Source organism: Narcine bancroftii, chromosome 3 (genome assembly GCF_036971445.1).
Source record: "Narcine bancroftii isolate sNarBan1 chromosome 3, sNarBan1.hap1, whole genome shotgun sequence".
Taxonomy (NCBI): Eukaryota; Metazoa; Chordata; class Chondrichthyes; order Torpediniformes; family Narcinidae; genus Narcine; species Narcine bancroftii.
Genome location: NC_091471.1, coordinates 338,532,527 through 338,556,417, shown reverse-complemented (window position 1 = coordinate 338,556,417; position 23,891 = coordinate 338,532,527). Strand labels below are relative to the sequence as shown.

General features: G+C 39.8%; 1 protein-coding gene across 1 annotated transcript in view; it reads left to right on the top strand.

The window, feature by feature from the left end:
- The window catches only part of gsg1l2b (gsg1-like 2b), a 92,706-nt gene that overhangs the window by 9,358 nt on the left and 59,457 nt on the right, over positions 1-23,891 (top strand). The window contains exon 3 of the mRNA XM_069929472.1: positions 6,376-6,528. Coding sequence (XP_069785573.1) covers positions 6,376-6,528 — 153 coding nt within the window. The remainder of the gene's footprint in view (positions 1-6,375; positions 6,529-23,891) is intronic.

The window sequence follows — 23,891 nt, the reverse complement described above, 5'->3', positions numbered from 1 at the left end:
CTGTCCCCTCCCTCCTTTCTCCACCTGTCACCTCCTGCCTTGTGAACACCCCTCCCCACCCCCCACTCTTTTTCAGACACCTACCGACATTTTCCCATAACTTGATGAAGGACTCAAGCCCAAAGCATCAGTTATGTATTTTTACCTTTGTTACATAAAGGGCTTCAGTGTCGATGTTGCACAATTATCGGCGAAAGGAGGTGTAATGCTCTCCTTCCATCCGATAGCCTATAGGTCACCCTTGGGCAAGGTGTAGGACATGTTTAGCCTCCCAGTTAGGGTCATGTGAAGCCATGGATTACAAATGGTTTTTGCAAGCAGATTCTACAAATTGGAATTCATGGTTGTGAAACTAAACACGCTGGACAGATGAATCTGTTGATCAATGGCCAGGGTCACCCATCCAATGTGGATACTGCAATTGAAGAAGACAACAGGAAACCACTTCAGTATTTTTTTTCCCTTGTATAACCACGAACTCAACATTGACTAAGGTCTCAGCTCAAAGATGGAGCCTTCACCGAAGGGGAGGCAACAACTGCAATTTGGAAGGTCAGAGACCACACCGAACGGCAAGGCATCTGAATAATAATATGAAGGGCACTTCTTGACCTGCTGAGTTTCTCCAGCTTTGTCTGTTTTTACTTCATCCACGGTGCTTGCCGATTTTTGTTTTACTTCACTAGAGACTGTCCATTGAGCTGTATTAATACAATGTGTGTCATTCTGAATGATTAAACAACAGTTACTGTACACAATCCTTTACAAACCGCTTAGGTGGTTATTAATTAATTTATTCCTGATTAAGGCACTAATTTGAAATTTAAGAGCTAGAAAATGATATTATGAACCAGGAGCTCGACATGGTCAACGACAGGAAACACTGACAAATCTATTATTGAATTAGAGCAACTCAAAGTTTCTCTTAATGACAGCAGTGTGTGATTTAAGATAATTGTGATAAAGCAGCAGTTCTCACCATAAGTCAAACGTTCTTCTGTTTTGAATATTTTACTGGCATTATTTCAGAAAAACACCTGGTAGGTTATTCATGACCTCCTTATTTCTATCCAGCCCCATAAATAATCAACTCTGCACTGTAGTTAGATTCTGTAAGTAAGAAATTCTGCCTTGTTCAAAATCTGATTATTTCAAACACAGACAGTCCCCAGGTAATGAATGAACTCCATTCCTAAGACTGTCTTTAAGTCAAAATTGTAGGTAAGTCAGAATGGTGTTATTATAGGATCAGTCAGTCATAATGCATATACACTTAGTATAGAGTATATATTTCACCTTCCAATGCAAAAAAAAAACATGATTAAAAGTTGACACTTACTCTCGTTCCATCGATGTTATGCATACTGGAAGGGTCATTCGTAAGGTAAAATTATGCTCATGTGCAAATTGGGGAACAATTTGTTCGTAAGTACAGGTTGTCCGTAAGTCGGCATTCGTAACCCGGGAACTGCCTGCATGTTGAGATGTTCACGCAGTACAAGACGGTGACATGATCTCTCTTTCTTTCTAATTCAATGATATAAACTGCCACTGAGCGTGTTAGTTTTCTCTTGGAGACTGGGTTTCTCCCCTTTACTCTTCATCTAAGTGTCTTTGCTCAGTTACTTTATCTCCATGTGCCCCAACACTACTGCATTATATCATAGTCCTTGAAGTTACTTAGTAAGTATCCTCATGTGTCCGGTGTGCAGCTGTGTCTCCAAAGTTTTATCTTCCCCATAAGCTCTAATTGTAACTACTTTGGGACAGAGCAAATGGAGCTCACAACTTTCCTTCGGTCTTAATAGACACACATGGAACATTGGACACAGGAGCCCCTTAAAACATTCTGCCCCTTGAGACTTCTCTGCAATTGAGATAAAAGTTGATTTTTTACTTTAACACCAATTTCCTGCACTAACCCCATATCACTTCATTCCCTTAATATCTATAAACCTATTGATTTTTTTCCCCAAATATATTCATCCTTTGATCCTTCATAGCTCTGCTACGTAAAGAAATTTAAAGATTTACAAGCCTCCCGATGAATAATTTTTTTCCCATCCCTTGTCATTCGATTGTACAAGTACAACCTGACAAAACAGTGTTCTCTATTCCTCGGCACAAAACACGCAGATATACAACCAGACATAACTCTCATACAGACAATACATATGCAGGACAAGTATTTAATCTTTACAAATAAATATTGTTTCATCAATATGAGAGTCTCAGGTGGTCAGTGTGAGCAGTTCCTTTGGTCGTTCACCATTCTCACTGCCCACAGGCTGTTCCTCAGCTTGGTGGTGCTGGCTCTGATCCTCCTGTATCTCTTCCCTGACGGTTGCAGCTGAAGGATGCCGTGCATAGGGTGGAAGGGGTCCTCAATGATTTTGTTCTTGTATATTTTTGTGAACCTGTCATTGAATTTCCTATGTGCTCTCTAGGTCACCTCCGCATTTTAAAGCCATGTACCTTTTATAATGGGGGGAAAAAAGCCATCAAACAGCAGTAAATAAAGCCAGACAGGGAAGGAGGGATGTTCAGATTTTACTTCTGGTTTTTTAACCCGGGTTTGCAAAAAGAAAAAAACTGTAATTTGTTACTAAATGAACATTAAAGCGGTGTATCCACTCGGTGTCCATGAAGATCACTTAGAGCAGAATTATTATACTATTATACAATTGCAGATAAATTGAAGCTTTAATGATTTCTTTCTGCCAGTGCTGTCAGGTTGTCACTCTTCCGGCCTTTCCCACTGCCAATACATCTCCATCCACCCTCCAAAGAAGCAGTATAGGTCAGAATCTGTATGCATATTTCGGGGGTTATATGTGTACCTTAAAGCTAAATATAAATCCTGCATTATTAACTGTCTGGCATTTGTTTTTATCAGTGAAAGTCAATTTTATATTGCAGGGTGTGTTTTTTTTCTTCCTTTCTTGTTTGAAATTACAAGGTTCAAGCACAACATTGAGATAAAACTTCAATTTCATTTCAATGGTTGTAAAACTTAACCTGTTCAATTTTCTTGTTCGGAAGAGAATATCCCTGGTTTTCTGCAGAAATGAAACACCCTGATTCCATGCTGCTAAGTATCTTGCACTTCTGCATTCTTCTTAAAATGCAGTGCCCAAAATTTTAACATAACAGCCACACCCAATGCTTTGTGAAAATTACTTCCTTACTTTTATACTTTGTCTCAATTAATAAACAAATGGATGCCTTTTTAAAAAGGTTGGTTCTGTCCCCTTCAAAAGCCGCTGTGTGCAAATGCCCCCATGGGTTGTCTCTGCCAACTTCACCGGTCTCCTGAAGTCTTTTAATCTTTTCACTAGACGCAACAGTTGTACGATCTGTTTCAGAGGGCTGAGAGATCCCTGGATATTTATTTTCCACATGACGCATTACTATCAGCAGAAAGTGAAAGAAAATAGAAAGAATTTTAAAGAACAACTCGTATTATTATGCAGGATAAGATACGCATACGTTGTTAAGATAGCGGTGTTTCTTTTACAAAGTGAAGTTAGCTTGGCAGATTCACAGAATCTCTTGAGTGCAGTACTGAGGATGCTACCTTGTCAGCATTTCACCTTTCAGCCGAGGATCTTTTTGATTGTTCAAGTGGATACAAAAGACCCCGTCGCACGGCTCAAGCAGGACCATTAGAGCAGGAGAATGTCATTATTTACTTGACATCATTTCTCCTCTGATGGACACAATCAATGGTCTCATTTTAATACTCTTGGTGACATACTGCGTGAACAAATTAGATGCTGCATTTTCCTGCATAACAAGAGTGATAAATCTGTGGGAATTCAATGGTTGTGAAATATTTTAGGATGTCCTTTTAATCTGGATGATTAGAACTATTAATGCACATCCAAAGTTAAACCCGATCAGTTACTTATGCACCAGCTATTACCTTGTACACAGAGATGGTGATACCATGTTCCTTGTTTTACCATCATCTGCACAATATAATAATACACTTACGGGGTTCAGTAATGATTCAAGCCTCAGGTACTGGGATGCTGAGGTCAGCTTTGTTCACAGATGTGCCAAATCAACCAGAGCCACCACCAAGGAGTCCAAAGGCTCCATCTTCCACCCCACAAACTCTATCCTCAGACTCCCTCCCAGAAACCTCACCTACACCTTGCCTCACAAGCTTCTCTCCACTTGACCTCAACCACATTCAAATCATACCAATAGCCTCCCACTTTACCATTCCTCCAAATTTTTCCTTGACCACCTCTCAAAACCATTCCCTCCCCACTGGCCTCGGCCAACTACCCTGACAGACCTTTGCCTCATCTCCTAGCTCACCATCCATCCTCTTTCAAATTACCCCATCACTTCCCAAGATTAATTCTCCTGCTCAATATCCACTTCCATCCTTCAAACCACATCCCATTAACTCCCTGAATGACTTGCCCAAATCAATATAGCAGACATCACATTATCTTCCTTTACACTTCTCCCCAACTATCTTTCAAATCATGCACTCCAATTATCTCAACCTATTTCTCTAACTACTTACACCAAGGATTGCTTACTTCTAAACTCCTTTGTCACATTCCCTCTCCCAATCATCTGTCTGCCCCAACCCCATAATCTCCCTGAGTGGCTCTCTGATCCTCTTCCAACCTACATTCTACCCTGACTGGCTTCTTGATTGATCCTTGCTCCAATCCACCAGAAAGCCTTGTGACTAATAGGGTATCAAAGCTAGGGAGTCTTTGACAAAGCAGGGCAGACTCCCCTGGTAGTGCTGTCATAACATGCATTGTAAGATCTATTCTTTTCAGGTTCATGATAAAAAGAGAACCCAACTCAGGAGAATATGTTTGGAATTCCATACCCAATGTCAATGATCAATCGCTTATGAAACCCAATTCCTTCCTCGTGGAGGAAAAAAAATAGATGACAGCTCCTGGCATCCTGTTGATGCAACAGTACAGCAGGGCTTCCTGTCAATTTGAAGACACAGGCCTTTGCCCAGCCTACCTTCCGATATACTCTGCCAAGAGACATGGTGTGAAACAACAAGAAATTGATTGAGAAGAGATTTGACACCAAGCCATTTCAAGCTAACAACCAGTGTGATGTGATTCATTTTTAAAAGAATCCATTCAGATTTTGCCTAGGAGGTATCGCTTTCACTTATGTTTGCACAGTTAATTCTGTGTTTTAAAAAAATCTCAGAAGTTCTGGTCTCACTGGCTCTTTAATCATATAAAGTTACTTTTCTTTCCAAGAGGTAGCACATGTTTATGTGACATGCTTCTGACTGATACCATATGCTCTGGGAACATCTGAGGTACATTGGACCATTCAATGAACAATGAATTTTACAATTTCAAGTAACCCACGTCCAATATTTTCCTCCTACATATCCTCACACGTCTACCTTGTTTACTTCACCCTTTTTGATCTCCTATTCCCTTCCCTATCTGATTCCACTTTGCCAAGAATCTCTTTCTGTCTGGCTCCATCTATCACCTACTTGCCTCTGCCCCTGTCGACTTGTACCTTTTTCCTCCACTGATATGAGGCCTAAAGCCTTCATGCTTGCTATCTTTCCCACGTTGCAAGGCCTCAGAGTCTTGCATTGGGGAGATTATGATTGCCTGATGTTCGTCTCCAAACATTAGTCCTGAGTTTAGCAAAAGCTCATTACATCTGAGGGCATGCAATGGCTGTAATATCCGGTTGTGTTTCTGGAATGCAAACCTGCCTTGGAGATTGCAAGGCTGTACACCTGCAGCTGCAATATATAATGCAGTGCCACGTGCTGAAACTACAATAGTGTAAGGTCACACAGGGCATCTCATTCTTTTCATAGGTTTTTTTTACGAACACTGCTGGAGTCATACATAATTCCAGTGTGTAAAACAAAAGAAAGTAATTTACAGTTTCATGTAATTTTGCTATATTTTTTCCCCAGTGATTTTCTTTCTGTTCTCTTCTCAATGATAATGAGCAATGTTGCTGCACGATTCAACAGACTCTGTCACCTATTTTGTGGAGCATTAGCTTAGGCAGCTCATGGTGACAGTTTATGAGGGGCATCACAGCCAAGGTCAACCCACATCTAACAAAATCCCCTGAAAATGTAAATAACCAGCAGATCAAAAAAAAATCGGACATCATCTGCCGAGTGAGAAAAACATTAACATCCCCATCAAATTTCACCAGTGGATTTAACAACTTTGCATTTGGAATAAGGCTTTATAATCATAAATCTCAGGTCAGGAAGGATTGTCCCTTTGGTTAGTAGTTGAGGCCGTTTTGATTAGCGGCGGCTGTTAATATGATGTCTCCCTGCACTGCAGGTAGATTTATTTATTTCATTGATCTGTTTCTCTCTAGGTGTCCTCTGGTTGTCCATTGTGGCTGAAATTCTTTATATTCTCTTGTTGATTGTTGGCCTTAGCCTCATGTGTGTAGAGATCTGCCACTATACAAATGTGATCGATGGGTTAAAGCTGAACGCCTTTGCTGCTATCTTTACAGTTCTCTCAGGTATTTCTTTTAGATTATTCTGCATGTGTCCCTTGGAAAATACTGTGTTCAGTATATGCTTTATTTGTGATCTGAGTCTGAAGATTGGCATGGTTCTGGACAGGTTAGAACAGTATTATCACCCTGAATCTGTTGCTTGTGTTTTAGCGAGGTTCTACAAGTTAATGAGATGTGCTCACCCTACAAACGAACTTGTACAATTGAAAGCAACATGGAACATTACATGGTCAGAATACCAAGACATAAATTAAAATGTTTAATACTAAACAGAGTTTACAGCAATGTGTTAACTGAGAATATGTATAAATTGTGTGCTTTTAATGAGATTCTCCATGAAACCTGGCAACTTCACCTAATTGCAATCTGATAATGGAATGCTGAGAATTGATGTATTAATGGAGAAAGCTGTGGACAGAAATATAAGATGAACTGCTTAATGAGAAATATTTCCAGTATTGCAATCATAAATTTTTGTAGATGAGTGATCTGTATTATGTTTTTGGCCCATTTTATTATATTGAGTGAATCTAAATCAGCTTGTTAAGCTAAAAGCAAAAGAAAATGCTGAAATTCTGAAATACAGTGAAACACCGATTTAACGCAAATTCAGATATAATGTGGAGTCGTTGGACTCTGGCATCGGGCTGCCGGCAGGAGCGGGGATGTCAGGCTCCTGACAGGATTGGGGACATCAGGCTCCAAGCACGATTGGGGACATCAGACTCCCAGCAGGAGTGGGGACATCAGGCTCCCGACAAGAGTGGGGACATCAGGCTCCCAACAGGAGTGGGGACATCGGGCACCCGGGCAGGAGTGGGAACATCGGGCTCCCGGCAGGAGTAGGGGCGTCGGGCTCCCGGCAGGAGCAGGGACATTGGGCTCCCAGCAGGAGTGGTGACATCAGGCTCCCAGCAGGAATGGGGACCTCAGGCTGCCGGCAGAAGTGGAAGCGTCAGGCTCCTGGCAGGTGTGAGCACCTCGGGCTGCAAGCAGGAGTGTGGACCTTGGGCTCCTAGATCGATTTAAAATGGATACAGAATAGCTGGGATGTTCCAAATGAAGGAGAAATGCAAATTAAACAGGGAAGTACAGTGAAACCCTGATTTAGCACGAGCCTGCTTTTTTTGCAATGAGGTTTTATGGACCCCAATGATCACGTTGTAATGGGGTTTCACTGTTTAAACAGATAATGCTGGAAGTACTCAGCAGGTCAGGCAATATCTGTGGAGAGAGAAAGAGTTAACTCTGTTTCGCTCACCATAGATGTGACCTGATCTGCTGAGAATCTCCAGCACTTCATATTTTTTCTTTCAGTTTGTTGAATCTTGGAAAATCAATTAAACTTGCATTTTCTTTTCAAAATTAGTTTACTATTTTTTATGGGACTTTCTCTTTCTCTCAGTAAAATACTGGCAATCGGCAGTGTCCTAGCTCAATTAAGTGTAGTTTAATATATATAAGTAGAGCTTTTAACATCCATAAAGTGATAGCATCTTTGTCAATTTGCATTGGATAAGTTCTACTTACTGGAGGGCACTTTTGGATCAGCGTGTTTCCCTCACCTTGTGGTTTTCCGAGATTAGCTGTGGTTCCCAAAGCCTCTCTGTCCCAGGAAGGCTGGTTGCCCACTCTTGGCACCCAGAACATGCTGTCCACTTCTTTTCCTCTAAGTGTCCCTTTGAATTGGATCATTTGAAGTTATGGAATTTTTATCTCTCCCATTCCACATTGAATGACGTTGCTTGCTCAAAGATTATTCCTTTCAGGAACCCAAATTCTTTCAGCGTTTTTGGGGAATGCCTAAGTGGTGTGATAGTAACTAGTTTGGGCTTGAAGTTGTGGATTTGTTTGTCGCCACTTTTTTTCTGATTTCGATTGTCATTTCATTTCTTTGGGAACTGACACAACACAGATGCAACACAGAGTTTTTGTGAACTCGTCTGCTCTCTCGGTTACCTTCCATGAAATGAATGTTGTGAATATTTTTCCATTATTCCTTTTACTACTGCCTTGGCACTTTCTCCAAGGGCTTTCAAGATGCACATCTTCTCCCACTGGTTAATCTCATATTATAGAGTTTGATCTGAACATAAGGCACTTTTTTTTTCCCTGTGTCCTTTCTTTCATTTCTTTTGTCTATAGAATATGCTATTAAGCGTGAGGGGGTGCAGAGAAGATTAACGAGAATGTTGCTAGGACTTGGGATCCTGAGCTATAGGGAGTGGCTGACCAGGTTAGGGCTTTAATCCTTGGAGCTCAGGAGGATGAGAGGTGATCTCATAGAGGGGTACATAATCATGGGAGAAATAGACTGGTTGAATGCAAAGAGTTTTTTGCTTTGAGTATGGGAATTGGTAACCAGAGAACTCTATAATGATTGGAACAAAGACACATTTTTCCTTTATTTTCCCCTGTTCTCCACGGATTTAAATTTGCATTCAAATAATTCATATGTGATTAAAGTGTACATTCCAGATTTTATTTGTATACATTTTGGTTTGACCATGTATAAATGACCACACTTTATATGCATAGTTCTCCTGTTTCAGGACACCATAATGCTTGGGACATTTTGATTCACAGATTCACAGAGTACTCAGCTATGTTTAATTGCTTTGTTAGTGCCACTATAAGAGAGCGAGGCTTGCTTCTAAGTTGTTGATCACCTTTGGAGTCTGTAGTTGCCATTCTTCAACACAAGGACCAAAGTTTTGCCAATGAAGTCCTGCCTATTATGAGGCTGAAGAGCAGGAACAAAACCATAAGAGCTACTGGCCAAACTTTAGGATTATCAAAGTCTTACTGTTTGGAACACCATTGAGAAGAAAGAGTGTACTAACGAGCTCACTAATCGCAAAGGGACTGGCCGGCCAAGGAAAACCTCCACTGCAGATTACAGAAGAATTCTCATTAAAGGGAAGAGAAATCCCCAAACACCTGTTGGATTGATTAGAAACTCTCTTCAGGAGACAGATGTTGATATGTAAATGACTACTGTCCGCGGAAGACTTCATTAAATAATTTTTATTTTGAAGATTTCACTTATTTGTATCATTACAGAAAAAAAGCAATGAATGAAACATTAATCAAATATCCATGTCCAATGATACAAAAAAAATACTTTGAAAATTTTTCTCCCCAGCCCCCCCTCCCTCCCAAAAGTAAGAAAAAGAAAGAAAATCAGAAAACGCCCACTATTTAATATACAAGAGGAGCGGATAAGGTAGAAGAGGTGGACAGAAAATTATTCATAAAATCCATATATGGTTTCCAAATACTATAAAAAATTTTCAACTGGATTACTTAAACTCTATGTAATTTTTTTCCAAAGGTATACAATTTTGCATCTCACTATACTATCTACCTAATGGCACTTCCTTATCATCTTTCCATGACATCGCTATCCATTTCTTTGTAGTTGCAATACTTTAAATTTTTTCTCGATATTTATCCAATTTCATTTTTGCATCCTTTTCGTATATATCCACAAGTAAAAAATATTCTTGGATCCTTCTGTATCTTTACATTCATAATTTGTCCTAGTTCTCCATTGAACAATTTTATATAACCTGCCATCATGTGCCTCGACTCCAGCAAATGTTTTCAGGTCCAGCCCAAACACCAGTCAGATTTATACTTGCCATGATTTCCTCAGAGATTCGGAATGTCCATGGTCAAACCATCTTTGACTGAAAGCAAATTGCTGTGGAGAGAGAGCAAAATATCTGAGTATACACCCACTCTCATTAATCAAATCAATTGGAACCAAATAGATATTATATTTGGTTAAACAATTTTCATCAAAGTTGAATAAAATTAGAATAACCTCCACTGGATACTGGATATCTAAAATAAAACAGTCAGCAGGTCAGGCTTCCATTGGTGTAAAAAGAAACACTTAACATTTCAGATCAAAGGCACATGAAAGAGAGGGATAGAAGTCTCCTCAATCTGAAACATGAACTCTGTCTTACTGCAGATACATGCTTAGCATTTCCAGCATTTTTGGTCTTTGTGATTGAAGAAAAAGACTTGAATAGTGTTACCTTTTTCAATTTAGCTGCACTATGGGTGGTCTGGAAGGATTCACTGTGCTTAAGATGATGGGAGGGACTTGGGGTTTCCCTTCTGGTATCTATTCAAGGAGTCCTGCTACGAAATGAATTAGACTTTGAAGCTGTGAATCTCTGGCAGAGCTGAAATTAGCCTTTAATTTCTCGCGTGAGGTAGAATTTTCAGCAGTTGAATTGTTTTTGCTTAACTTGTCATTGAGTGAAAACTTTACGATCTCCATCTGGCAAGACAACCTCCATTATTCAGGTCTGACCAATGACACCCCAGAGGCTTTCACCTGGCTATTCCAGTTTCGGTCCCAATGCTAACAATATTTTATAGGCACTAAAGGTTGCTGTTCGATCTCATCGGTTTTCAGTGCAGTGGAATGAAGGATTTAGAGGGTAGTTGACTGTCGCTTCATTTCTTAGATATCAAATGTTCTATCAATGAGTGTTTATTCCCTTGTGTTTGGAGCCAGCACATCACCACATGATTATTTCAGATTACAACCATGCTCCAAATCACATTCCAATTTAATTCTTGAGTTATTTTCTCTGCCGGGAGGGTTGTTGAATTCTCGTTTTCCTGTTGGAAGGTTGTGGGTCAAAGTCCCATTCCAGAGTCACGATCCTGGGTTTCCCTTCAAGGGAATATTGAAGCAATGCTGTGTGAGACATGATTGTCCAGCAGCCCTTGACAGATGGATACAAGAGTGGAGGCTGGTCTCCAAGCCACTATTTGTTTGAGCACCTGCACAAGAACTAGTTCATGCAAAAGCAATCACCTTGCTTTTTTGGTGCTGTGCACAAAATGGCAGCTAGCTTCTGTCCAAACATCTATGCTTCATGAAGTACAGAAATGTTTGAAAAACACTTTAAAATATCCTGCTGTTAAAAGTGCTCTAAAAGTGAGAGATGACGGAAATGTATTTATTTCTTTCCCATCCCTTCATGCTTGAGGGATAAGTGTCACCATTTCCATAGCTACTTGCACTCAAGAATCTGAATGACCCATTGTAATCCTTCATGCCTCAATGTCTCACTTCTTGCCATTCCATCACCACTGTCAAGTGTTGTCATCGGCAAATCGCCCAGCAAATACCGTAATACTTTTAAGTCAGAGCTTCGTGTCATTTTTGTTTTCTCATGGTCTTCCCTTCATCAATGGCATGAAGTAGTAGAAGGATTATCAGACAGATTGATGACCCGATACCCATGATATGCAGGGTGCTGGTCACTGCCAATATTACAACAACCTGAAAAGTGACGATTGTGGGGTTATGGGATGGTGAGTGAATACCTCTCATATGCCATCAAGGGATGAAGATTTTCCAACAGTGCATGAACCCCACCAAAAATGAAAATAGAACTTGGAGTGGGAATCAACCCCCATATCTTGTTTGGCAGATGTGAGAATGGTACCATTCTCCTCTACCTGAGCTGAACACGGTGACTGGGGTTCTTCCCTATCTCGGTTCTATTTTCCCACAGCGTGCCCCTGCCTATTCCCTGATAGTTTGGTGCTAGTTCATAGCAAGCATATCAGGTCCTGACTGAGTGGCAACATCGATCTTTTCCAGTTCGCCGATCACAGCAACAGATCTAGAGCGATGCCATCTTAGGACAGCAAAGGTGCACATTTGGACAGCAAAGGTGCACACGTCATGATGATCTTTATTGACTAAGTTCATCCCCTCAAAATTGACCAGCTAATTTCTCTCTCTGTATTGCACAGTCAGTTGTTTACATTTCTTTATTTGTTCACAGGCGTACGTGGAGTCAGGTTTTCTTCTTGCATTTCCAATAAGTGATAATTCTGCCTCACTCCCAGGGAAAAAGTATCTCAGGGTTGTATGTGCTCTGACAATAAATCTGAATCTAGAATATTTTAAACTAAATGAGTCTGGATAACTCAGGTGAAAATATTAAATTGACAAAAATGTTGAATTCTTGACGCTGACCAGCCCCATTATTGTTTTAAATTCAGCAGAAACTAAACTGGAATGCAAATTGGAATTCCTTTTTATATGCTAATTCATCTTGTTCATTAGAAAGATCCGCCGATCTGTCAGGAACGAGCTCATCGCCAATGAACAAAGAATCATTTCAAGCGTGCCATCAGGATGTCTGTGGTCAAGGTTTTTTTCATATGTCAGATTTACATTCCCATGTATTTTTCTTCAGTATTAATGAAAAGCTGATGAAAAATTAAAAGTGGCGGATGCTTAGTGAGTCTACAACAAAAGAAAAACATTTTAAAAAAGATTTATTCACTCCTTCTGATAAATGACGAGCACGTTCATGATATTAGACATATCTTTAACCCTTTGAAGAAATAAAATATTCTGGAGCTTCCATCCTTTGTTTTAATTCCTCCGCATTAATTGTTCATTCATTTGGAAAATAAAGCAAAATAACGCGTCATAAGCGGCTGTTATAACCATATATAGCTCAGAACAGGCCAGTTTGGCCCTACTAGTCCATGCTGTATTAGTTTTATAATTCCTTTAGACTCTTTCAAAGGACCTGGTGTCAATGGCAGGACCATCATTGTTGCCATTCACTGATTGCCTGGGGGAAAGGAGTAGTGAATTCATTGGTTTGTGGCTGAGTTGCGATAATGATCGGGGAGGCATGTCTTCAGAGAAGCTTTGCAGATTCTAGGGATGAAGGGGGTAGCTTTTGAGGCGGTATTGAGCATCCTGGGATTGTAGACAAGGGGCGATCATGTAGAAGCAAATAAAATTATGCTGTTTCCACTAATAGGTGAGACAAGAACAAGAGGATGTCAAGATTCAGGGGAGTAGATTTATGGTTGAGATGAGGAGGAACTATTTCTCCCAGGGAATCTGCGCAGTTCTCTGCCCCAGGAAGCCGTAGCGGGTGCTCCATTAAATGTATTTTTGCATAAAAGAATAAAGGGTTCTGGGGAACAGGCGAGTAAGTGGAATTGAGTCTATGACTAGATCAGGTTCGATGAGACAGGTAACCTACCCTTGCTTCAATTCCTGCTGTTCTCATGTACATTAGAGTTTAATTGAATAGATCTGTAACGATAAGCTAGGTTCAGTAATGACACTATACAATTGCTTTTTTTTAAAATCAAAACGTGCTTCAATGATTCCCTTCAGGGCAAGAAATACATTATCTTAGATGTTATCGATGTATGATTTCAGTTCCCTACAGAGTGGTTAACTCTGTGGCTGAGGACTTGTCAGTTACTTCCAAATAACTATGCATGTCGTAGGCATATCCGCATCTCCTGCTCTACAATGGTTCAAGAAAGCTCTACATTTGCAGCGTTTTGAAGGGCAAATAAGGGCAGATAATACAGGTTGAACTTGTCAGTGATATCCATATACCTGTAACATCATAAAATACCCATCACATTCTGCTGAAACATGTATCATCGGTCTACTCTCACAGCACTGTCAGATAGGAAGACCAGGGATCGTCGCCCAGCAATGATGAAGGAATTATTCTGAAGAACACTGAAACTACTGAGAAAAGACTAGGCTGCTCAGGAACCCTGTGAGCAAGTGCATGAGCGAAGAGATGAGAGTTTATCATTCGCATAAATACAGTGTACAGACGCGATAAAATTCTTTGTTGCTGCAGCTACACTAATACAGGCAACCTCCAACCGCATATACGTCCGTTCAGAAATCCAAATCAGAGAACGGGACACAGCAGACATACCTCTCGTAACTGAACTTGCTCAATTCACAGTCACGGTTTGTCATTACTGCAAAATGCTTCTTGTCACATACACTGGCACAAGACTGAAGAACTCCGGACACCCAGCAAAAGTGTTGCAGAAAATGACCTCGAGTCCATTTCTTCAGGCACCATGTTCCAGTGGAAAATTAATGATGCTCGAAAATATGCAGGTGAAAATATGCTGCAACAATTATTCTAATGCGGGAATACCGCAGCACCAAATTTTGCTGTCACAGACTGGTTTAATTCCCCTGGTGCCCATGCCTCTTCTAATCATCCTAGTACATAATATGTTGTTCCCACGGCGTACAAATGTAGAACCACCTATTTCACAGAACATATCGTGGACATTAAGTAACACATTCAAGGTAAATTTATGTGTAGGCTTTGCATGGTAAGCTGATAAAGCTGGCATGTATACGGGAGGCACTTGCACAGTACATAGAACATTCAAGCACAGGAACATGCCCTTCGTCCCACAAGTCTGTTCTGAACGTAATGTCCAAATCAAGCTAAAAGTCTGCTGTGTGCACCTGATCGATATCCCTCTATTCCCTTCATATCACATGTTCATCTGGGAGCCTCTTCAATGCAACTATTTTATCTGCTTCCTCCACTACTCCTGGCAGCCCGCTCCAGGCACCCACCAATCTCTGTGTAAAATATTTGCCTTGTACACCGCAGTTAGCATAGCATTTAGTGCAATGCTATTTCAGCGCTGTCTGTTTCTTTGTTCTTCCCGTGACCTCATAGGTTTTCCCCAGGCCTCAAGTTTCCTACCACTCTCTAAAACATTTGGGGTTAATTTGGTGCAATTGGGCCTTCTACCATCCCATATCGTATTATAATAATATATAACAATAAACCCTACAACTCAAATTAAATGTATTAGGGGTAGTTATCCTAACAGTTTACAGATGTTATCTTTCTGTACTGGAAACCGGTACATATTGATTATTCTTGACAGCATTCACTCTCACCTCTTTGGGGGACCATTTTTCTCTCTGATGGCCTCTGATCAGTGCTGAAAATTATAGCCCTCTTCTTGTTTCAAACAATTGATTGTTTAACTGCAGGCAAAATGTCTGTTGGACTTTGTCAAACACCTAAGGCCTGTTCCACTAAGATCAGCTCTGTAGAAAATAGGACATTGGGAGATTGTGTAGACATGGTGCCACTTCACATCAAATCAATTCTGCATGTAAAGTGGAATATTGCCTCCAGTTTTGGCTCATATATATACAGGCATACCCTATATAACACGGTTAATACTTTCCAAGCAAATTCAGTGTAATGGAAAACTTCACTGTTCAAAGTGTTATGACAATGTACTTTAATGTAATACATTCCAATCTTATAATTATTTATGCTTTACCTAGAACTCGTATGCAAACAAAAATACAAAAGGGATATAAAAAACTAAAAAAAATGACAAAGATCTTTATTGGGAATATGAACATTGCTTATTTAAGATAATATTTGTCTAATATAGTTTGCATTTTTTTCTTCATGCACCGAATAGCATTTTGCAATTCTTGCCGAACTCTAATGCTTCTCTCGATGTTTGGTTCTACATCCATAAGGTTGATTTTTTCCAATAAATGTTGATAAAGTCCTCTAAGACGAATTCTTTCGTTGGCACTTCATTAACATCTTCATTTTAGGAGCTCCACTTCATATAAACATTGTTGATCCATTTCAATGAGAGTTTCAAGTTCACATTGTCACAGTCCAAAGTTTCAAATCCTAGATCAGCGAACATTGTTAAATTATTGTGCCACTGTTGGTAACACAATATTAATAAAATTTAACAATTTTTTGGTGATTACTATATTAAAATTATAAACCATGTTAAATCAAAACCTGCACGATACAAAACCATTGTATGTCTGTACTTGTTTTGCATTATATCTGTATTTCTCTGATGACTATGTGTTGTGGATTATTTCTGTGAATTGCTCCATGGTCTGGAGAAATTCTGTTCTCTGGTTGTTATGTTGTTACATCTCAAACCAGCAATAACAGAAGATGCAGTTCAAAAGGGTTAAATATTAACTCTATATTTATGAATGTAATGTCGTAACACAATTAACCCCACTACAAGAATCTATAGCAAATATACAGATATCATCTATTTACAAACAGCATGTATGTGGAAAATCCCAGACCATTACAGTCTGTGCCCAATATTCAAAAATGAAAAATCCCCCCCCAAAACCCCAGGTCAGCCAGACAAGTAAGTCAGTCCAAAAATCACAGTCCGCAGAATTCAATCTCCAAGTTTAATGTCCAAGTTCAGTTCTTTAACTGATAACAAAGGACGTCCTATTGAACATTGGAGAGAGAAATGACGGATGTTGCGCTGCAGTAAACTTACAAATCCTCACTTCTGAGGCACGTGCATTTCACACAGCTCTCCAGCTGCCCTCTGCTTGCCGCTCTCTGCTTCACAGCTGGATTCTCCCTCTGTTCTCAAAAGTTCCAAGCAATTGGCGAGTCAGCACTCAGCTGTTCCACGAGTTGCACAGAGTTCTTAGCAGAAATCCATCCGTTATAATGACAGTCCACGGTCCAAAAGGTCAGTCCATGGTCAATAACAATGTACAGTCAGACAGTAATAAACCTAAACTTGAAAAGGACATTGCGGCATGAGAGAGAGCACAGCAAAGAACAATAAACATAGGGAGTGATTTTAACCAAAAATTTCATGTGAAAGAACACCAATTTTATATTCAATCTAAAGTCTTCATTGTCTTCAATGGGAAAACTAACTAGACTGTGTAAAATTGGCAGTTTAAAAAAAAAGAACAGTCTGATCGTGGCTGATCAAAGGCAACAAAATCATACAATTTTAATCATATCCAGTTGTAAATGTCACATTTTAAAAAGGGTGTAGAAGTGATTGACCAAAATTATTCTCCTGGGAGCAGGGGCATTTGTTATGTTACTGGGGAAAAAAAATGATTGTTCTGTGTGGACAGAGGAGTTTGCAAGGAGACATGACAGAGGATGGAGTTATAACAGCTTTACCAGCTGCACAATCTGCCTGGATTTTCATTCAGATGCTCCATTAATCTGATGAAGTTTCCCCGACTCATTGACATCCAACGTGCAAATCCCCCCTTGGCCCTATAATGTTCAAGAGTGAGGAGTTATACCGGATGTCCAACAGACACAGCCAGTTAACAAACATCAAGATTCCTCTGCAACTCAACAAAGTTCGGAAAAGCACAGTTTTGTTAAGAGATATTTCTCAATGGGTTGGAGGTTTAAAAGGGAGTCAAACAATTTGACATCGACAGCAATACAAGCAAAAAAGATGAGGGGAACACAGTTAAACAATAAAGCCTGAAGATACTGGGGTCGAGTCCATTACACAAATGTACTCACCTAGCACATTTATGATTGGACCACAGATGTTTTAAGTTTGAAAATAAGGTGTTTGTCCATAATCCAGTATCCCAATACAGGAGCACTTTGGTCAGAAAGGGGATAACCAAACTCACCATATTTTGTTGATTTTTTTGACCTGGCATGTTTGACAATAGAATCGGCAATAAACCTATTGGCTTACAATACTTGATAAACCCTGTAAGCATGGAATACTGTGTGTGTTTGCAGAAAGCAAAAGTGGGATGCAATAGACAAAAATAAATCATCAACGAGAGAAAAGAATGTGTATAATTATGAACAATCACTCCCAGGTTTTTCCCCACTCATTCCTGGCCTCCCTCCACTCCCAGTCTGACCTCTCCCCTCCCACTCTGACCTCTTTTTCCTCCTACTGGACCCCTTCCCTCCCACTCCAGCCTTCCTCCCCTCCCACTCTAACCTACCTCCTCTCCCACTCCAGCACCCCTCCGATTGCACTCTGGGCTCCCTCTACTCACCGTCCAGCCTCTCTCCCCTCCCACACTGCACCATTCCTTCCCACTGTAGCCTCTCTCCCCTTCCACTCTGACCTCTCTTCCCTCCCACTCCGCTCCCTCTCCCTTCTCACTCTGACCTCTCTCCCCTCCACTCCAGGCCTTACTTTTTCACTCTCAACTTCCCACAACCTCCAACACCAGTTCTGCCATTTTCTGTCCATTGTACCTTTGTAGTCCTCTCACTAGCCATGACCCTGAACATCTTGAACATAAATTAAGCTAGATGACACCCAAACACCACAGTCATAAGACTTGAAAACCCTTATTGAACCGCAATATATCTAACTTCCAATTCACCTCAATATCTCGAACTTCCAATTGAATGGATGAGCAACGTGCAGAATTCCTGTTGCATGTTTAACTTGCTTTTGAACTTGAAGAGCACATCACCTTCATAGAGAACAAATGCCATTGATTGAATTTAATGAAGTGAAACATGCATTCACTTCAAAATATAACTGATAGATGTTATCACTGCGTTAAAACTGCAGCAGATATGTATTTCATTTGGGTCATGGATGTGTCATTACTGCAATTACAGATCTGAATAATATCAAGGCATAAACTGGGAGCAGAGAGAAGATCCAATGATTTTTCATGTCTCCCCAGTTTAAATGGAATATATTTTTTCAGAATAAGTTTAATTCCATGATTAGTGAAACACAAAAGTCTTCAGAGTGTAGTAAAACACTGAAATGATAGAGAAACTCAGGAGGTTGGGCAGCGTCCATAGGAGGTAAAGATATATTAATGATGTTTCGGACCTGAGCCATTCTTCAAGTACAAAGTACAAAGCAGACAGGCTCCTGAATAAAAGGCTGGGGAGGGAAGAATGGGCAGGGGGATGAGTACAGACAAACAAACAGAAGGGGTTAATAGGATATGAATGGAACACAGGAAAGAGGAAAGGTGAGAAGTGACTGAGGGAGAGGGTTGTTTGGGGGTCTGTGAAAGCAGAGCTAGGGGAAAAGTTACAGAGGGAAAAAGGAGGGGGGTGGAGAGGGAGAGAAACGGAGAGAGAAAGAAAGACAACATAGGAACAGATAATGGAAATCAGAAAAGTTGAGGTTAATGTCATCTGGTTGCAGGATGCCCAGTCAGAAGATTAAGAGGGGTTCCTCCAATCTGCGGATGGTCTCAGCCTGGCAGTGCATGAAACCATGGACAGACATGTCGGCAAGGGAATGGAGTGAGGAATTGAAATAGGAACCCACAGACTGCTGGAAACCCGTGGAAGCTATTGAGCCGAATGTTACTGATATGTGCCTACCACTTGCAGTCACTGACGTGGTCCAGATGTGGAGGGAGTGGATCCTGCTGCCCCAGATGCCAGCAGGTTGCCCCGAGGGGCGATAATGCCACCAGTGGTTACCTGGGGAGTCCTACCGCAACACTCTCTGAAAATTTTACCAACTGTAAGAGTATTAATTAAGGGTGCCTGTTGGCCACAGTCTTTAAATAAATTAAAAGTGAACATGATTCCTCTTTGACCACACAATATTGTTCTGATTGTGCCCATATATCATGCACCAAGTCTCCCTTACTTACAGCTCAGCACGTTACAAAGCAGTGAGTCTGTATACTGTGCATTATTGGAAATGCACACAAAGATATAGAATAACTACATGACAGATTCCATAGAATTCTTTGGAACATGCATCATTCTGTGATTGAGATATTGGCCAATATTTACCTCTCAACTGCTAAAACTGTTGGGGAACAGTGGGACTACAGGAGAAAGTTTGAAAACCACTGATTTAATCGTACCTAATTGACTCGTTATGTGCACGGTTTCATTACTCTAAAGGAAATGGGCCAATTACAATTTTTCTCAAGCAAAATATTTCAGTAACAATTGGGTCTAGAACCTTCCCTTCCCACCTTAAGCAATCCCTTACTAATCACAGAGCACCGATGGCATAGAGATGACTTAAAGTGGAATGTAAGTTTAGGGGGGCAGATTGAAAACCATTAATTTAAGTTATCCTGGACTTTTGAATGAAAATACAGAAATCCTATTTTAATGTGTAAGGAGATGTTCTCTGGAAGTAAATGCACAAAAGTACTAGAGAAACTCAGTAGGTCCCGCAGCATTGGTAGAAGGCAAAGAAATGTAACCAATGTTTCAGGACTTCGTCAGGTATAAGCCACAAGCAGGCAAGAGGCCGAGTAAAAAGGTAGAGGCTGGATGGAGGTAGAGGCGGGGGAGGAGCAAAAGCCAACAGTGAAGGGGCCTTAGGAGGACATGGATAGAAGGACAGGAGAGAAAAGCTGAGAGTTCTCTTTAAAATATTTTTATTGAGTTCAACATAAGAATCCATATACAAGTTATTAATATAGCGAAACAATATAGATAGCATATAATTAAAGTAAATGTACAATGCAACAAATTTTTAATTTCGTCCCTAATTGCTAAATGTGATTGTTTGTTGAAATGTGTGGCCTTGTACATTACTATGCCTCTAGGATATTGCTGCAACGTACTTAGCTGCCCTGCACCCACATTACAATATTAAACATCAAAGAACAGTATGAGATATTAATCCTCTTCCTTGCATTGCTTCTGTAAAAAGTGGCACTATTTATAGCTACTATTATAAAATATTTTGCTATAGAAAGATGATTGTGTCTGAGATAAATTTTGAGTTGTGAAATGGAAATTTAAATTCACAACCACAGTCTGCCTCTCAACTACACTATTGAACACAAATACCACTTACAACTTAAACACACATCCAATTTTTTTTCCAAAGATAATTGAGTTGAATAAAGTAGTGAGGAGAACTTCATGGTGGAGGTTCAGATCTTATGCAACAAAGTGTTCAAGACTAGCTCATTGATGGCTCTGGATCATTCGATGTTTTAGGGCACTCTGTAAGGTATGGGTTTAATAATCTTACTTAAACATGTATAATACGAACCAGACTGAAGTTGAAAAGTTAAATTTACATTTTTCAATTCAAGAAAGGTAAAGGTACAGGTTCCACTATTGTTATGTAATACTACATTTAGAATGTAACATGCATGAAAATTCTTTAACTTTTGTCTACTGTAAGGCAGACAGAGAATTGCCACTTGTCCAGCGCCCCCTCACAGAAACCCTGTGTTCCTAGGCGGTCTCCCCTCCATGTATTGACCAGGCCCCAGCCTGCTTAGCTTTCGAGATCAGACAATAACTTTTTTTTAATTAAGGATTTTCAATCAACATAGAGCTACAAAACAAACGAAGACACATCTCAGATATAAAACAATGAAATACCAAAACCGAACTACATGTTGATATATAAAGAAGGAAGAATCAACACATTACCACAACAATCAAATTCTGTTCATAAATACAAAATTACACACCATGCCGATCCTTGAAAGAAAAGTCTGGAAAAAAAGAAAAGGAGGAAGACCCCCCTTCCCCCAAAGGAAAAAGATAAAGAGGTAATTCTCCCAAAGATGTGACAAAATTATCTGTTTTCCAAAAGCATTAATTACATACAGATGAAACATTAAGTGATTCATCCAGAGCTCACTTCCTCCCTTAAGGGATAAATGTCTTGACAGAGATATCGCTTGGGACACTGGAGATAGTGGTACTGGAGACTGGAGGTGTGGGGGGGGGGGGGGGGGGAGATGATCATTAAATGTTAACCCCCCTATATCTTAAATACAGGTTCATTATTCTTAAAAACATTAGGAAGTTTCTGCGGAAGGATAAATTTCCCAGAGTCTCTATTGATAAATTAACTTGGAATTATGAACTGGGAGGATTAAAGCTCCCAGACGTCAAAAAATATTATGGGGCATTCCAAAAGAATTTTGTCACCAACTCCCTCTTTAACGGAGGAGACAAGTCTTCTTGGGTAAAATTGGAACTGCATAAGGTTAAAGAGAGAAGATAGCAGAAAATTTTATACATAAATGGAATTCTAAATTATTATCTGGTCCTAAGGAAGCCCCTTACTAAAACATTTTATTACAATTTGGAATAAACTCAATGGGAAAATTGGTATTAGGGAGGGGGTGCTCTCACAACACCCCTAGCTCAAAATAAATTAATTCCATTAACAATTGATAATAAAATTCTAGAAACTTGGTCTCAGAATGGGATCAAATATGTGGAAGATTGCTTTGAGCAGAGACATCTTAAGACATTTGAGCAAATCAGGAATTTTGCTATCTTCAGTTAAGATCTTATTTAAGGGATAAATTAGGACCAGCCCTGACCTTACCACTATGAACTGAAATAAAGACTCTGGTTCGAAAGGGGATCACAAAAAAATTTATTTCTTATTTCAAGCAGAAGCCCTAAACAAGCGATAGATAAGTCGAGAGAGAGAGAGAGAGAGAGAGAGAGAGAGAGAGAGAGAGAGAGAGAGAGATGGGAATCAGATATCAGATTTGGGTCTAGAAATGTATCCATTTTGCTGGTCTGACCTGTGTCGGGACAGCATGAGCAAATACAGTTAATGTAAGGTATAGGCTGGTGCAATTTAATTTTTCGTATCTGTTGTTCCTTACTCCGCAAAAATCAAATAAATTGAAATCTGAATGATCCAATTTATGTTTATAATGCGGTCAGGATCTTTTTGCATTCGACTTGGTCATGACCTAAGGTGAGATTTCTTCTGGGAAGATTTGGAGAAATTCCTGAAACAAATGACCAGAATTTGATACCCTCAGGTCTTCATTGGGGAAATTAGCAGATATATCAATTGAAATTTGTTAAACTTGCTTTAGCAGTGGCCAGGAAATGCATAGCCTTTACTTGGAAATCTGATTGCTAACTGAGCCTGACGTGCTGGAAGTCAGAAATGGATGGTTGTGTTCCCCTGGAGAAGATTACTTACAACCGCAGAAATTGTTGCAGTGTTTTTAAGAGTATGAGGTCACAAAATCTCGGGCATATTCAGGTTATTAATAAATCGCAACTTCCATCATCTTGATAAAATAATATATTTGTTCAATAATAATTTTAAAAGTGCTACTAGTGCTACAGTTTGTTAATTCTGCTATTCTGACGCATCTAATTATTGTTGAAAGGAGGCTTGACATCTCATACACTTGATGGATAATTATGTTATTTCTGTTGGTCTAGATTGCATAGCTAAAAATAGCAGTTACACTTGCGAGCATCCAAAATACAGGGCCACAACAGCTATGCAATAAAGCAATTCATTATGTGTGGATTCAAATACTTTCATTTTATGGTAAGCAATGTTGAATCAGCTTATCTATGCATCTTTCTAAATAGACACTTCATCATAAATTGCTTAATGGCAGATATATTGCAGTTAACAATACCTCTTCACCCTCCCTTGTTGTTGCTTGACCCTTGTGTTTAAAGAAAATCAAAGATCTTCTCATTACCTCGTCACTGTTCGCTGGATTTTGCAGGCCGTAATTGTCTGCTCACTACTGTGCAAATTTAATGGATTTGAATGAATTTGTTTGCTGATGTTGATCAAGGAAGATTTACTGCAAATTTTATTCCACCATGATAAATTATGGCAAGAAAAAAAACACACACACAATTAACTAACTTCTCATCCACCTTTATGTACCACATTTCCTGAGACCTGCTGGTTGTCAGATATTCAGCATCAAAACAGGCCCTTCAGCCCATTGTATTCCATGTTAATGATCAAATACTCACTTTTGTACTAAT